Here is a 16698-nt window from a genome sequence, read left to right on the forward strand (position 1 = left end):
CTGAAAGCTGCGTCCAGTTAGAAAAAACTTCAGCCATTTCAGGGCAGATCCTGAGACACCACCTTTATTCAGACACTGCAGCAAGGTGTAATGTGCTACAGTGTCGAACACGGCACTACGATCTAACATAATTAGTGCCATAGTGTGTCCCGCATCTGCCCCCTGTCTGATGGTTTTGGTGGCCCTTAACAGAGCAGTTTCCGTAGAATATCCTGCCCGAAAACCAGACTGCGTCGGGTGAAGGAGGCTCGCATCTTCCAGATGTTTCATAATTTAAAGCTGTCCTTACTATTCAGGCAAACATCTTTATGTCTACACAAGAATAAATTGGGGCACTTGTCTGAAAAGGATTCACCTAAACCTGCTAAACCCACGGCAGATGCGCACGTCAAACTGAAGCACATCTTAATGAAGGACATCATTAAACGCCTTAAGACAATCTCTAGATTCAATGGCCTATAAGTAACTTTAAGACCACAAAGCAAACTTTCACCAGACCAACTGCATATATATCTGGAAGTAAAGTAGTTATGAGAGATGTATTTTACAGGGTAGAGTGGGGGAAGTATTGTGAGATATGGTCTGTATTGTTGCAATAATAATTGGTGACGGTACATTTTTTGTGTTGTGCCAGATAATGTGAGTGCCATGCGACTAATAAACGAAAGGTGCCCAAGTGCTCAACAGAAAAAAGTGACTTGTTATGTAAAATGTGCCAGTGCTCGTGGCTAAAATCATTTATTCTGTGCAGAAAGTGAATGCCATGCAAGTACATTTCCTTAACATTTCTGAATACTGCATTTTAATGCCTTATATGATCTTGTTTCACGTGAGAATCAAATCAGAACAATTTGCAATTAAAAAAAACATTTTAACAGCTGAAAAAAATAAACACAAACTTTGAATTATGAACATGATGAAAATTATTAGGCAAAATTACCACTTTGTACCTCAACTCCTCAACACATTAGTTGATTTATGACTGGCATACTTGCTCACAATCCACTTTGTAAAGGGCTACTAAGTCACACATTGATTGATTTAATTAAGTTTCAAAACAATCCTATAAGTGATCTGTACACAGACACATCCACTGTATTCACTTTTACTATAATTGAGACTGGATTTTGTAACAGTTCTTATTTTGGCAGCAAACTAAACTATTTTAAAAACATTTTGTGTAACAATTCTTCAGTAAAACTGAAGATCTTTTTATTTTCTAACGTGTGAGCAGGCAGATAAAGTTTTGCAAAAGTAACAAACTTTGTAACTTTGTGAAATTGTGGCACTTAATAAGTTAACAAACTTCGCCTGCAAAATAATTTCACACACCGCTGCCCTTAATGTAGGTCAATAAAGGTTATGTCACTGCTACCATATAACATTACAATATATGCACTACTAACATCTTCAAGGTACATTTCCCATAACAACGCAACTTATTGTGGAAATGCGTCTAAAAGAACTAGAGAATCAAACCACAAACCTCACAGTTTGTAGCCCTGGTGCTTCAGGCTTGGATGGCTAGCCTCTGAGTAATGACAGAGCGGCAGCAGGATGGCTGCACAGCCAGAATCTGTCAGCATATGCCGCTCTCCCAGGCCGCCTTCCCTTAATTTAATGTTTACACTTTAATGTTTGATGAATAGCACGGCTTCCCAGAGTGGTTAAATGATTATTGCCTTTAATGCTGGCCCCGGGGTAGAAGCATGTGTACAAATCATTAGATGAGTGGCTAACCCTATTAAATATTTAGGCAAACATCTCAAGGCTGTCGGAATTAACGAAGCAATAAACTGTTCCCAAGCAGGAAGACACTTTAGAAGCAGTAGCGAGCTCTTAATGGGCACAGGGGATCAATCTATTCTAAGCATGTATGAATCTATAATACTACTAATGTGTTATACTGTTATAACTGCTTTCCCTTATTTATTATCACTTTAATTTAATAGGATTCCAAATTGACTGACAATTTACATTCATTACTTACAGTCTTTGTTACTAAGCGATTATCTAGGGAAAAAAGTCAGAAAGGGAATGGTTTGCTGCACTTGCACTTATTGTCCCTCCTTCCGCCGTAAAGGGCTACTTTCTTCCCTGCACTTTGAGTCAACATCCATTAATACAGGGTGCACTTTACCTGGTGGGCCAACTGGTCCAGGGGGGCCAGGCAGGCCAGCGGGGCCTTGACCACCGAACCCTGGCAACCCCGGGGGTCCTACGGTCCCAGGTTGTCCGTTCAGACCAGGATCACCTGAAAATAAAAAACACACAGATACATTTATAAGCTGAAACCATGTATGGAGCCATTGCAGTTCGAGATATGTGCCGGCTGGTATGCAGAATTATGCAAAACAAATACCAAATTTGGGGCCATATGTATGAACACATTTTCCCATAGACACAGTATGAGTAAAACCCTTTGATACATCTGGCCCTTGTATTTATTCCCAAACGCAATTAGCGATTAGGTAACAAGTAAATTAAAAAATGCCATTTTGCTGTCGGAAATACTCTCATTTTATGAAACAAATTTGCTTGATACATGAGGGTCTGTATTTGGAAGGGGCATCTTAAATTGTCCCATCCATATACCAATTCCTTATGATATGTATTATTGTTTTGTAACCTAAACACAGTCTCAAAACATTCATATTTTACCACCACTGCAAAGGAAGTGGTACCCCTTTCACCAATGGAAAGGGGCCCCTCAAGAGCCCCTCCCCCTCTGTGAATGTACACCAAAATATTATTATTAGTTGGCAGCGGTCCTTGGGACCATAACCTACTCCTAAAAAAGTAGTTTGTTAAACTTTTAATTTTTTTCAAAGCACATTTAGCTGTCCTTTTAAGAAATCCAGCTGTATTAAAAAAATGCTTTATTTAAAAGCAATCAAAAGCATGGTAGTCTCCTGACCCAAGCAGGCCACCATCCCTGTGATTTTAGCCAACAGTAGGGAGTCTGCTATTCTGGGGCCTACTTCATTAATATTAAGGAGGTAGATCGAATTACGACCCACTACGAATCTGTATATTGAGAACCTACCTATCAATGCATTGGTAGGCTCATAAAATACAAATGCATTTGGCAAAAGTCAATGTGCAAATTGTGACCACTTTTATCAAATACATTTTTAACACATAAGGCCCTCTATTCTTTATGAGGCAGAACATGTTATACTGCAGTCAAGTAGGAGCCAAGCCTGACATTTAAGGGGGTGAGGCCGGCCGATCACTTTGCCAGGGCTGGTTGTGGTTCCCAGTCCGGCCCTGAAATCCAGTCTGTTAAGGACGAATGGGAGGGGTATTTCAGAGGGTGGGACAGGTGGGGAGGCCAGTAGACAGATTCATTCAGAGCACAGCAGGACGGCGAAGCACAGCCTGTGAGGTAAAACTTCCAGCACAGGAGTGAGGTACACCCCCCCACCCCTCCAAGTAACGAATGCTGATATGTTTACACCTTCTGCATTTCGCTTCTGTTGCATTATTTACGTCTATTCAAAGTACGTTTCCATTGTAACAATGTTTTGCAACATCTTATTGCTCGATTGGGACTTCAGCAAAGGTATTACGACGTAGAACTAGTCAAGGAAAGACGAGATAGTGGGACGTTGTGCAACCTTTTATGGACCAAACCAAAAGTGTTCACAGCGGGACTTAAATTTGGGGGCCCAGACAGGACTCTTGGGGAACAGTTCTCTGCCATTGAGTGTAAAGGCGAGGGGCTCCCTTGACTAGAAATGCAAATAATGGCATACCGCGGAGCATGCTGGGAGACCGGCCTCCACGCAGTGTACTGCTGCATTTTATCCTTAGTCGTTAGTCGAAGGCTGGTGAGTGGCTGCCTCCTGTATACCCAGGTCACACCTCCAGCACTCACAGATCTGTGTCACACAGAATCCTTGAGCCAGAAAACTCCTTTAGGCACCGTGCTTTGGAGGGCCTGTATATCCCATGACACCTGTTGCACAGGGCAGCCTGCACGAGGTGTCTTTGCTCTCACTGAATGATACAGTGTACACTTTCCAGACTATCAGACAGACACTAGTCATTCACTACTGTGACAGAACTGTAAGCACGCTCATGTAAATATGAACATTCACACTGTGGCACCAGATAAACAAGCAGCGCCACCTTCCACTGCAATTGCAGACAGGTTAGGTCAGAGGTCTTCAAACTTTTGGATGCCGAGACCCCCCTGACAAAATTTCCAGGCGTAAGGACCCTCTCTTGACAACAATTTCTGGAACTTGTTACTCCTCATCACCGACTACCACAAACGCCCCCAGTTCCCACAGCAAATTATTTTTACGGTAGGAAAATATTATTAAACAGTGTTTAGCACATTAAAGCTTTGTGGGTGACTATAGTTTGGAGTCACAGGCTTACTACACAGTTCAAACAAAAAGTCTCCCAAAAGAATTGCCCAAAAATGCACAACAGTACTTTCTTTTTCCTAAACAAAACATAATTTCTCAAAACTTGATAATGCATTTCAGAACTAATGTGATGGGTGGGCCTGTTTTTCTACAGAGACACTGTCAATTTGTGGATGTATTTTAGCTACTGCCATCCTTAGGGTGTGTTCCACCTCAAATCTAGAATGGTACTGAGGGCTCGATGTAGGTGGCCCAAATACCGGTTGGTAACGGAGAAATTCTGTAAATTTCACAGTAACCGACCGGTATTTAGCCATTCCTGATGTAGGGAAGGAATAGGTAATAAGGAATCGGTAAATACCGATTCCTTAATCCGGATTCCTTATTGGCCTTGCAATTAAGGAATCGGTAATACCGATTCCTTAAATGCATTGTAGAAAGCACATAAAAGAGTGCTTTTGGGCCTTAATGAATCAGTAATTACCACCAACTACAAGTTGGTGGTAATTACCAAATTCCTTTAAAAAAACACTTTCTTGCTTGTTTTTGAAGTGCCATGTGGCACACATCCATGCCCTTAGGGCATGGATGTGTGCCACATGTGCACACATGCACATTTCAGGGGTGCAACAAGGTTTTCTTTGGACATTCATTCCTATGGGCCTCCGATTTGGTAATAACAAATATGAAGGATTCAGTATTTTTTACCGAATTCTCTGTGAGGTTTTCACTATTTGAGTGCAATCTATCTCCACCACTATGTCTAATGTTGAATTTATTGTGAAATATGAGTAATTATTTTTCCTGCACCTTTGTGTTATTTGTTTACTGAACTAACACGTTTCTTAATATCTTGCCAGTAAGGAATTACATCTTTAAACGATCTCAATGTTGCCATATGGCTATAAACTGGTTCCCCCACAATTTATCTTCTGTTTATAATCTTGTGCTGCTCTACAACGTATTTTTCTTTTGCAATAATTTAAATATTTGTGATATACAGCTAACTTAAGGTGATAAAGTTCCTAATTTTTTTTCTATCAGTTAAGAAGGCAATTGTTTGAAATTGCTTCCTTTCTCTTTTTTTGTAAACGTACCTACATTAACTATTACATACACATCAAACAGCCCCTTCATTCCTTCCAAATAATTGCAAACCGTAAAAAGTTGGTGGTGCCACCATACTGTACAGCATGACACTGTGTGAATATCCAGTTCACTATGTCAAGAAAGTGCAGTCTCTGTGAGATGCGCAAAACTATGCTTTCCTCACTATGTCAAACATAAGGACACCTTTTCTTAAATTATCACCAGGTAATTCAAGTGCGATAAAACTATGCACCAAATTGCTACAAGCCTACGTAGATTGCTCTTCAGGTTGCTATTCTCACAAATGATGTGTGTGCAGCAGCTTGCTAGCAATCCCATAGCTTCAGATATGTTTGCCTTCAAAAAATGCCACCACCACAGTATCATGATGAAGCGGTACATTTGCACTTTTGGAATCAAAAAGGAAATTCCCATCCTTTGTGTGTGTGTGTACCTGAGGGGTTAAAAGCCAGCTTGGAAGGCGGGGAAAGAGGTAGCTTTACTTTCAAGTTTTGTGAAGCTTCAGTTGCCTTGGAAAACAGGAAACTGCCGGGAGATCGGATTTCAGAGGCAGCCCAATGAAGAAGCGAGAAGAGGACACCAGCTAGAACACTGAAGCCCTCCAGAGCCTTTTACACTCCACAGGTGCATATTTATGTCCCCAGTTCCCGGCATTTTCTGGTGTGCATTGTGCAGTTTCTCTGATTGGAGGACAGTCGTCTGCCCGCCAATCAGAGAGCTCCTTGTTGTAGGAAGGTACATCCTGACTATGGTTGCCCCCAACTTTTTGCCCTGTGTTTTAGCTGGTTTTTGACATAGTCGGCCTGGGACCCTGCCAATCAGGACCCCAGGCCTACTGCTCTCTCTTTAAAATGGATTCCATGTACCCTAGGTACATTTCCAATTGGTACTGGGCCACCCTATCAGACCCTGTAACTCAGGGCATGGGTGTGCCCAGGACTGCCAGGGGCTGCAGCATGTATTATGCCACCCCTGGCTGGCCTCCTAAATTTGACACAACTGGCTGCATGACAGCTGGGGCAAAGTCGTGTAATCACCCTTTGCTGTAGGTGTAGTATACCTATACCTAACCCTAAAATGGACACACAGATTCCTATCAGTCACTCCTATGGCAGGCCTTGACAATCCTGAAGGCAGAGTGCGTGGAATCGTGTGAGATGGTGCTCTGGCATGAGCTGAGCCTGTCTGCAGCTTGCGGAACCAAGTCCTAATAGCTGTTCCATGATATCGCATACCATATACTCTTAAGTGCATTATAATCCTTGCGGTTAAATGCTAACTTTGGTATTGCTTTATCAAAACATGTCGAGTAAGGTGTCATACGAATTGGAATACTAACCCCTCGCCAATTCTGGCGACGGGGTTAGCATTCCACCCTTCTAGAGGGACATGACATGTATATAACTGTGAACCCCGGTTAAAGTTAACTGAAGCCTCAGCTCCACAAAATGGATGCTGCCACCACAGACACGAGTCTGACCCCCTGCAGCTGGGAGTCCTTCCAGCGAGGGGAGCCTGGACAAAGGGTTTCCTGTCAGGGGCGGTGCTAGCACCGTCCCAGACATGGTTTTGTGTATCCTGGGTAGGCAGGGCTTTACAGGAAGGTGACTGCTGAGTGGCACCCCGGTGCTCACTACGCATAGGCCAGTCTGAACCAGTTCCAGGGGCACACCAGCCCCTGGCCTGGGGAAGTCCGGCATGGCAGAGGGGTGTAACCACCCCCCTCCTAGTCCCACCCATAGGCAGGACCTAGTCACCGGGTCAGCCCCCTTTTTTAGTATAAAGATAGGAGCGGGCCCCCTGTTCAAATTAGATCATCTTTGGAATCAAGACACGACTTTCTTCGAAAGGACATCAAGATTTCTTCTTCAAGATTCTCCCTTGTGGCTAAGGAGTAGTCACCCTGCATCAAGCGGGCACCATCCTAAGAACACTGCGGTCTGCTGCAAGTCCTTCTTCACGAATCCGACGACCCAGCTCGACGAGACCCGGCTTCCCTGGCACCTCTGACCTCTACTCACCTCTACAGCAAAGCTGAGAACTGTGAGTGCGACGAGACCTCGAAGGACCGACGATCGCCAAGACTGCACAACTTCTTTGCAACAAGCCCACCGTGTGCTCCACTGGTGAGTGCTTTGGGGTCCGAGAAGCCCCAACCCTGAGCAGCTCCAGCACCGAAGATCAGCCCTCCAGCATCTCCACGATCTGCGTGGGGCCCTTCTGCTTTTGCGTGCTCACCGCGCTGTGTGGCTACTAGCCGGCTGGCTTGTGGCCTTCTCCACGACGCCCGACGACATCACTGCTGCTGGTCTGGTTGCTCCAGACTGGCCCTTGCTTCCTTGCAACAGAGAAGCACCCCGGACCCTCCTGGTCCACTCCAGATGCCATTTTGAGTCCACCGCGTGGGCTTGAATTTGCCAAGGCTTTGTTGCCCAATCCTGGGTCCAGCGACGCCGACAGTTTCAATCTTCGTGGGACAGCTCGCTCCTCCATCCTGGTCGCCGACAACGCCTCCTGGTCCGTGAGATCTGCGAGCACAGCGTCACCCACTCACCTAGTCGAGGTGATTACCATCCGGTGCCATACCGGTGCCACCTGACTACTGGCTAGTAGTCATGAACTTGGTCCCCTCTGCTTTCAGGTGTCATCTTCCTTCGATCCAGGCTTGGATCCATCGAACTTTCTTCACTGGTCGCCTGCCAGCAACTTCTTTCTTCCAGGCTCCTGGTCCGTCTACGAGGATTCCCGACGTCTTTTGAGACCTATGCAGCTGCAGCCCCTGGGCTAGGTAACTTTGGCATTTCGGTGCCCCAGCATAGCCTCACTATCCAAGGGTCAGAATCCACTTTCGTTTTCCTCCTACCAGGTCGGGTTCGCCCGAGAACACTAACTTTGTCTTTACTAGCTACCATAGACTTTGTCCCGCATCACGCGTGAGAGTGCACACTCTGCACCCGAGTCCCCTGGGTCTCCTAGAAGTAATCTGAAGATTCTATAGTCAAGATCTAGCGATTCCAAAGCCTGTTAGTACTGTACTTACCTGCTAGTAATTTTGCATTCCACTTTCAGAGTATATGGTTTTCCGTGCCCCTCGGCCATTTGTATATACTGTGCTAACTTAAGTATTTTCGTAAGAGTTTTGTTTTGTGCTTAGTACCCTGTCCTCATAAAGAGTACAGGGCTGTTGTGATTCTAATAAATAACTTGTTTATTTTCATAACACTTGTGTGGTGTCCTTTCACTTGGTGTTCAAGGGGTATATGTGTGGTAAACAGCTGGCTTAACACGCCCTCTCGAGTCTTTAGCCTTAGACTGCTCGTATCCACGCTACTAGGATAGCTGGTCTATACGGTTGACTTACAACCAATCATCAATAAGGATTGCTGGACTGATACATAGTGTTCACTAGAATAGTGAGCACTTCATATCAGGCCACCTTCTCACACTTGTGATGCACTGTTTGGAATCCAAAACGAAGGGGAAACGTTTTTGGATTCCAGAGCCAGGCAGTTCCAAGCAGAAGTGCGGCGGAAGGCGCGACCCCCTTTCCATGACTCCACGCCCCACCTGGGGGTCGCGCCCCACAGATTGAAGACCCCTGGGTTAGGTGAATGATTGGCTAGCAAATAAACCGGGCCGGCTTTTATATGTTTATCAATGACTCCGCAGTATCGTCAAGCTCCTCTCACGGGGCTCACCGCCCCCAGCGCCTATCCGTTGTCTGGCCTGCTCTCACATTATGTATATTTACTGCCAATAGCCATCCACCTGTATTTGTTTTTAACTAGCCCTCCATTTCCACACGAAGCCTGGCTGCAACCCTGGGGAGCTCACGGCATCAGGGCTAAGAGAAGGGGCGCTGTCCACTGCAAAGTAACTGCGCCATCACCTACATGAACTTGGTAATCCTCTGTGCGCCTTCCCAGACACCTTCGCGTGCCTAATGGCTTATATTACTACCCGTGTTGACTAAACAGTGCCCTTATTACACGTACCCTAAGAGAAGGGCACATGCCCAATTGGCCCTAAAGGCTGTGTTCCGCCAATTATTCACCCATTTCCAGGCCCTCTGAGAGGCAGTGGAGGGGGCTACTGGGTGAGCAGCCCTGGGCCTGGCATGTGCATCAGTGCAGGGGTGCTGAAGGGCCAATTTACTATAAGAGACCCCACCCACTTACCTTGCACCCAGAAAAACGAAGAAGAAAAAAAAGTCCCACTATTCGCCAGGCACAATATCTTCATATTCTTAGTGTTGTCCATTTATTGAGAATCGTTTATTGTAGAAGGAAGCCTTTGGCATAGAGGGAAGATGTGAACTTTTAATTCCACCTTTTTTCAAAGCGTTGAGACAGCAAATTACGTTAACACTTTTATGACGATAGTACAAAGTCTGCTGAAATGATATAATTCACTGGCCAGCAAAAAAATGAAGAAAATGGCCAGAGAATGTGAGGTTACGACCAGAGGTGCTTATTTTCGAAGTGGGGGGATGGGTTTGATTCTCCGCAACTCAACATCCTCTGATTCAGGCCAAATAACTTAACATCCCCATGCCTTAAAAAACAAGCCCTGGGCTCCCTCTGGGATTAAGCGCACCTCTCCTCTTTGCAGCGAGTGCAAGCTATGCAGCCGGAACAGCCAGAGCACCTCCGGCCAGCGAATGACACGCACTGCAGCCGGCCACTCATGGGGGAAGCACCAACGGTGCTGAGCAGTGTGCGCATGAACGAATATAGTGCTCACCGACTACAAGAACGCCGACCCTGTAACGCTGCAAGTAAAATTTACACTTCTGATGGGAGGTCACAAAAGGAGACAGGGCGGTAACAAACAGGGACTAAGAAGTCTCACATTGAATTGGAAGCCAGCATTTACCAAAGCCATCAGCCAATGACAAATATGGGCGGGGCTTCCACAGCACTTCCACATCTAACCCTACTATAATATGCCTTGCAGACCGAGCAGCGCATGCGCTTCAACGCTAGGCTTGACCTAAAAAGGAAACGTAGACAATTCCAGACCCAACCACTAGATGGTGGAATAATGCACAGCATGTGAATCCAGAAAAGGATTCATGCTGCAAAACTGGCAAAAACAATCTCTACAACGATTGTTTCCACGTGGCATTCCTCTTACCACACTGCTTTTTCTGCACAATTTCTTCCAAGCAGTACCTGGAGGAAAAAGCATATGCAAAAACTCCAGCACTGATGGTAACGTGTGCAAAATCTACGATTGTAACACAGAGCACCTCACCGTTCAGCAACCATCATCAACATTTGCCGTTGCAGCATTATACCATTGGTCAGGTTTTAATAGGATTGACATAAAAAATTGAAATTGAGAGAAATGAATGTTTTTTGTCGAAAGATCAGACATTCTGTGTGGAGCTCTCCAGTGAAGTCCTTTGAATGGGCTCTTAATCTAGCAAACACACTGGATTTTCTTTTTCAATCATTAACATTCAGCGAGTGGTTGTAAAAAAAACCCAGGAGAACTATGGGTACCAGAAATTGTATTCCTCCATTTGTTCCAAAGTTGCATACTGTTTGGGATGCCTCACGCCTTGTCAGACAGTATTATTAGAAGGCAAGGTGAACCGTTCACCTCTAGTTACATGAAAACATATTCGACACTGCTAAAATTGAGTTAGAACAGTAAAATGTGTGTTATTAATGCAGAAAAAATCCCACCAACCTCACCACTATTAAAGATTTCAGGATTTCTATTGGTTCCTCATAGTCCTCCTATTTTATCAGTTGTGGCGCTTCATGACGTACCAGTGACGCTTTGGCTTTGCCGTGGTTCTCTGTGCATTTTAGCAGAGCCCATAGGGTCGTTGGATGATACTCACAATAGATTTTCTAGCATGCTCAATTACTTGCCCCACTAAAAAAACCTTAAATGCTTTGCCCTGGAATGCTTGCAGTCACAACAAAAATGCACCTGTGTTACCACATTGCCACTATCACGAGCAGTCCCAACCAATCCGCCTTAAATACAACACCTATTGAAATTGGCGGCTTCCACCATGGCATAGGTTGCCATTATTACTGTGCCAGTTGTCATTGAAGCCGACATATACCTTTTGATCCTGGAACACCGTCGAATCCTGCTCGTCCTGGAAGCCCAGGGCTCCCTGGAAAACCACTATCTCCTTTTGGTCCGAGCTCCCCTTTTGCACCTCCTAGACCGGGCGGGCCAGGTTGTCCTGGTTGCCCATATCCAGTTTCACCCTTAAATGTAAAATAGATACAGGTATTCAATAAGAATGAGCATTTACGAATGGCAAAATAACCCCTAAAACATAATTTATTTTTTGATTCATGATTAAATACCTTTATTGTTATTTTCACGATCTTTAAACAGATCATAGGAAAATCTAGAAAATAAGTTAAAACTCACAACTATGGGGCCGATTCACAGAACTAATCTGAGATAAACTCCTAAACGTACTACTTTTGGTATTCACAGAAGGCATTAAGTAGTAGTAAGGTTGGGACTCCTAACTTTACTACTACTAAATGCCTTCTGTGAATACCAAAAGTAGTAAGTTTAGGATTTTATCTCAGATTAGTTCTGTGAATCGGCCCCTATGTGTTTAAAACACAAAACTACGTAGTATGTTTATTATGAAGTTACTTTTCAAAGCACAAACGGAGCAAATCAAAACACCAGATCAATTTTGCGGGTGGACTCAAACGAATAAACAGTAAGACATTCAGGAATTACAAATAAAATCAGAAAGAGACTAGTAATAGATTAAGAGTGAGACATGATCTTTTATACCCACTCATCCATTAAAATGGAGCCAATATGAAATCTATGCATCATGTTTCTAATTTTAATCGTCAGTCGTTCCTCAGTCTACATTGCCAAAGAGGGAGTTATTTGTGCATGTAACAGCAATGAAAAATGAAAACTACTGAATTCTCCATTTCAAAGATCTTCAAATTACAGAAGTGATCAAAACAAACCTTTTGTCCTGGGAAACCGGGTGGGCCCGGAGTACCATCCTGACCGGGTCTTCCTGAGATGCCCGGTGGACCAGCTGGGCCAGGTGGGCCAGGGAAACCTGGAACATGGTTTAAGAAAGATTAAAATGTGTGCCAACAAATCATTATTGTTCTGAAACACTTACAATCCCCTTAATAACAAGAAAATAGACTGGTGATGTTCCTGAAGGTGTCAACAGGTTCAACTTTCTCCTATCCACCTCTTCTTCATGGGGCAGACCATCAAGGGAACCAGACCAGATAGGCCAGCTTCGAGCTGTCAGCAGTTTTCAACAAGACCGAACACTACATGTTTCACAACTACTTATGCTCTGTAGCAGCATTCATGTTTCTGAAAAAGGGGCATCACATACTGCGAAACACGTGTCGTCTTGTAATGTCAGATTGTTGGTAGACAACAAATGCAAGTGCCCATTACTGTCAGTTGTTTGCCACTGGAGGGAAGGAATCAGCCAACTGGAAGTTTATCATTGGTATTTTTTTGGATGAACGTTGTCTGCTTACATTAAGACAACCTTAATCAAATCTCCAGGAAAATTGAGATTCGGGTGAACTCTTGGTGGTTCCTATTGCCTAGGCCTTAAATTTACTGCAACTAAAAACTAGATCTTAGGCAATACCTCAACAAATGAAAGGTATGCAAAATGTTTAATTTCCATATTTGATCTCAACCTCAAAAAGCTGAAGAACAAACTTGAGCCAAAGTTTTTGCCTTCAGTGCTCTATAAAGATATGCATGTGGCCCTAGGGAAGAAAGGGTGTAGCATTCCAGATGGGATCCTCAAGTGAGGGGAAAACTCTGGAAATGTAGGCGCTAAAGAAAGTCATTGAGGCTCCTTGATAAAGTTATCTGAACAGTAGTCTCCATGAGGATTCCATTTTGGGATGCTAATTATTTCCATGGCTGTCACTGTATTAATCTCTTCCGACCCTGTGCCAGCCAGTGGAGAGCACGGCAGCTTCAGAGCAATACATGCCCCAGGACCTATGTGCCTTGTGCCACTATGCAGTCTACTGCAGTTTCCAATATTCATTCATTGAGAATATATTGCCAGTTAAAAGATACAACCTCATCTGTTTGGAAAACTATAGCACACTAAGGCAGTACACAAAAAATGTAGTACAATTTTGACATGATCAACCCCTATAGAGATATTTTTGGCAAAACTAAAGGCAACATGTATACTTTGGTAGAGTTATTATGGGAAGTGTTAAATTGCAAACGAAAACAGTTCTTAAAACAGTCTTCTAGGTAACAAATTGCATACTTGTGTCTTTCAAGGGAACACGCGGTGTTACGCAGATGACGTGTGCTAAAGGGATCTAGGTGAATATATTTATTTCTGTGCTGAGTGTGACACATGATCCAGCTAAGAAAAAACAACTCTAATGAGAACTAGATCAAGAGATACCTACCTTTAGGACCAGAGGGGCCAGGAAGTCCAATGCCCGGAATGCCAGGGTCACCTTTTGGACCGGTCAGACCGGGCAGTCCAGGTTGTCCCGACTGACCAGGTTCACCTGTGAAAAATATTTAATCATTAGTGTGAGAGGGCTTCTGTGGTTTTGGCATCATCAGCTTAGAGCAGTTTATAACATTTAATGGAAAGAAAATTATAAAAAATACAAACAGATAATTCGGTGTTTTGGGTAGGTTCAGGAAAGTTGTGAATATTCTGTCTCAGAGTCAGGACCAGCACTTACCATGATGGAACAGCAGTAGTGCCAATCTAATGTCTCTGTCATCAAATATCTTCTTGTTTGAGCCACAACTATCTTATTAAATGCACTCTAACCCTGTTCAGCAGTGCCAGAAGCTCAGTTTGAACAATAAGTGCAGGCACTTCAGTGCATGCTCTTCGAAGCCCTGGTAACATACATTCCTGCAGGGAGTTCCTAACAGAAGTACTGACCAGAGCACAGAGCACCCCCAGACTGAGTTCCTTGCATCCCACTGAAAGGCGATCAACCATGGAAAAAGACAACAGCTAAGTCTAAAAACGTTACCAATGCATACAGTGCTGCTGTAGGACTTTAAAGATCTAAACTTGAAAGAGCATAAGGGGGCACGGTCCAGTTCCTTTCCTATACTCCTAAAACCATGGCACAACAACAGGGGCGTCGTGAACCTCCCCATCATCACCACCCTCCCCCCCACTCCCCTCCTGCACCCACCCACCCATAAGGGTTGAAGTTCTTGATGGACCTCTTTTCAGTCTGCAGCTTGGAAGAAAACAGGCTCTAATTAACGTGAAAGGGTGGGTGGTTGGCTGGTTCAGTGAGTGAAAGGGCTGATGGATAGATGTGTGAACTAAAGGGTGGATGAATGGATGGTTGGATCAACAAGTGAAAATATGACTGTAAGGTGGATGAGTGAAAGAAGGAATGAATGAGTGAAAGGGGCGGATGGATAAGTGAAAGAATGGATGAATGAATGAAAGGGAAGGTGAATGGATGGATGAAAGGGTGAATGGATGAATGAATGAAAGGGTGGGTGGGTGGATGATGAGAAAGGATGGACTGATTAATGAAAGGGTGGATGGGTAGGTGGATGGAAAGAGTAGATAGATGGATGGAATGAAAGGGTGGATAGATGATAAGCAATAGGATGGATGGTTGGATGGATGAGTGAAAGCATAGATGGATGGATAGGTGAAAGGGTAAATGGATGGATGGATGAGTAGTTGGGTGGAAGGATGAGTGAAAGGACGGGTGAGTGGATGACTCGGTGAAAGGATGGATGGATGACTGAAAGGGAGGATGGATGGAGTGAAAAGGTGAGTGAATGGATGGATGACTGAAAGATTGGATGAGAGATGGATGAGTGAAAGGGCAATGGATGGATGGTCGGATAGGCTTGGAGATGGATGCATAGGTTTGGATATGGATGGGCGGAATGGTGAAAGAATGAATGACAGATGAAAGACTGAATAGATGACAGAATGTAAAGATGAAATTGTGGATATCAGCGGGTGGATGGAAGGGTGAATGGATACATGCTTAGATGGAAGAGACAAGAGAGCTGTTCTGGGGAGGATCGTGATGACTTTCTTTTCTTGCTTAATGCCATAAGAGCTTTGGTTCAAAGTGTGTGAGGTGCATTTTAATTGTCTTTGTTCCCTCTTGCACAAAGAGCTTCATTGCCTTAGAAAAAGGGGCTCACTTTTTGGATTAAATGGTCCAGTTGGAGAAGCTGCCTTTATATTGTTTTAAATTGAACGATTTAATTCAAAAATGTTCCCTGAAGTCTATAATAAAAGACAAACAACAAATAATACCGAAAAAGTACTAATCACTCTTTATAAGGAAAATCAGCAATTATAAGCAAGCCTTAAGTGGCTAACTAGCGGAATTCAGTAAATAACGAAATTACATTAAGCTACCGATGCCACATATGAAAAGTAATCAGTAATACAACTAGTCAGCTGTTAGCAATGAAATAAAGATGTTCCATAATCATGAAGAATTACAGATGTGATCATTACGATTTGACTAGGATGACAAAAATAAAGTCTTGAAATGCTGCAAACCAAGGGTGGTCTTGTCCCTCCGGCCCAGCAGGGCCATAAAGCAACTTGCTCCCTCTGCATCCACTCGATGTAGCCCCCAATCTCACGCCTGCATTTTATCACTTTAAAGATCTTGTAAAACATTCAAACTGCACAAAAAACCTCTCAGAACGACTGGAGCTGGGAGAGGAATGCAAGACATCACAAACGTGGCAACATCACAGTGGATATTTCATAGAACTGAGAGCACAGTTGGCAATGAACAGAAGTAATTCAGACATGCAGAATCTATACATTTGTTTAAGAAGACATAAAAGCTTAAAGGAGAAAGCCAGAATAAGAGACAGTTTATGGTGTTTGGTTGACAACTGAATCTGAAATGATCTGAAAATGTTCAAGCAGAAATTCAGGTAAAGACTGCCAGTCTGTCCACTTCAAGTGCAAACATGAAAAGTTTTTTGGTCCCTTCTGAACTTTAGAGTCTTCTTCGGTTCTACATGGTCGATGAAGTGATTTCCAGAGGGAAGTGCCCTCTATATGGATAGATCTACTTCCAAGTACTTAAGCTTGTTGGTGGTTGAACAGCCAAGAGGTTTACAGAGCAAGATCTTAAGTGCCTCAGGGAGCCATAGGACAGAAAGATCTTGGCCAGGCGGTGCATGGCCATGAGCAGACGAATGCAAT

The 16698-nt window shown here is 43.9% G+C and overlaps 1 protein-coding gene across 1 annotated transcript in view; it reads right to left on the reverse strand.

Annotated features, from left to right (window-relative positions):
* COL4A5 (collagen type IV alpha 5 chain) overlaps positions 1–16698 on the reverse strand; it is a 448329-nt gene that overhangs the window by 180126 nt on the left and 251505 nt on the right. Inside the window, exons 27-30 of the mRNA XM_086918465.1 lie at positions 13922–14026; positions 12467–12564; positions 11575–11725; positions 2141–2254 (exon numbers count right to left, since the gene is read on the reverse strand). Of these exons, the coding sequence (XP_086774591.1) occupies positions 2141–2254; positions 11575–11725; positions 12467–12564; positions 13922–14026 (468 nt within the window). The remainder of the gene's footprint in view (positions 1–2140; positions 2255–11574; positions 11726–12466; positions 12565–13921; positions 14027–16698) is intronic.

Source organism: Lissotriton vulgaris, chromosome 4_1 (genome assembly GCF_964263255.1).
Source record: "Lissotriton vulgaris chromosome 4_1, aLisVul1.2, whole genome shotgun sequence".
NCBI classification, from domain to species: Eukaryota; Metazoa; Chordata; class Amphibia; order Caudata; family Salamandridae; genus Lissotriton; species Lissotriton vulgaris.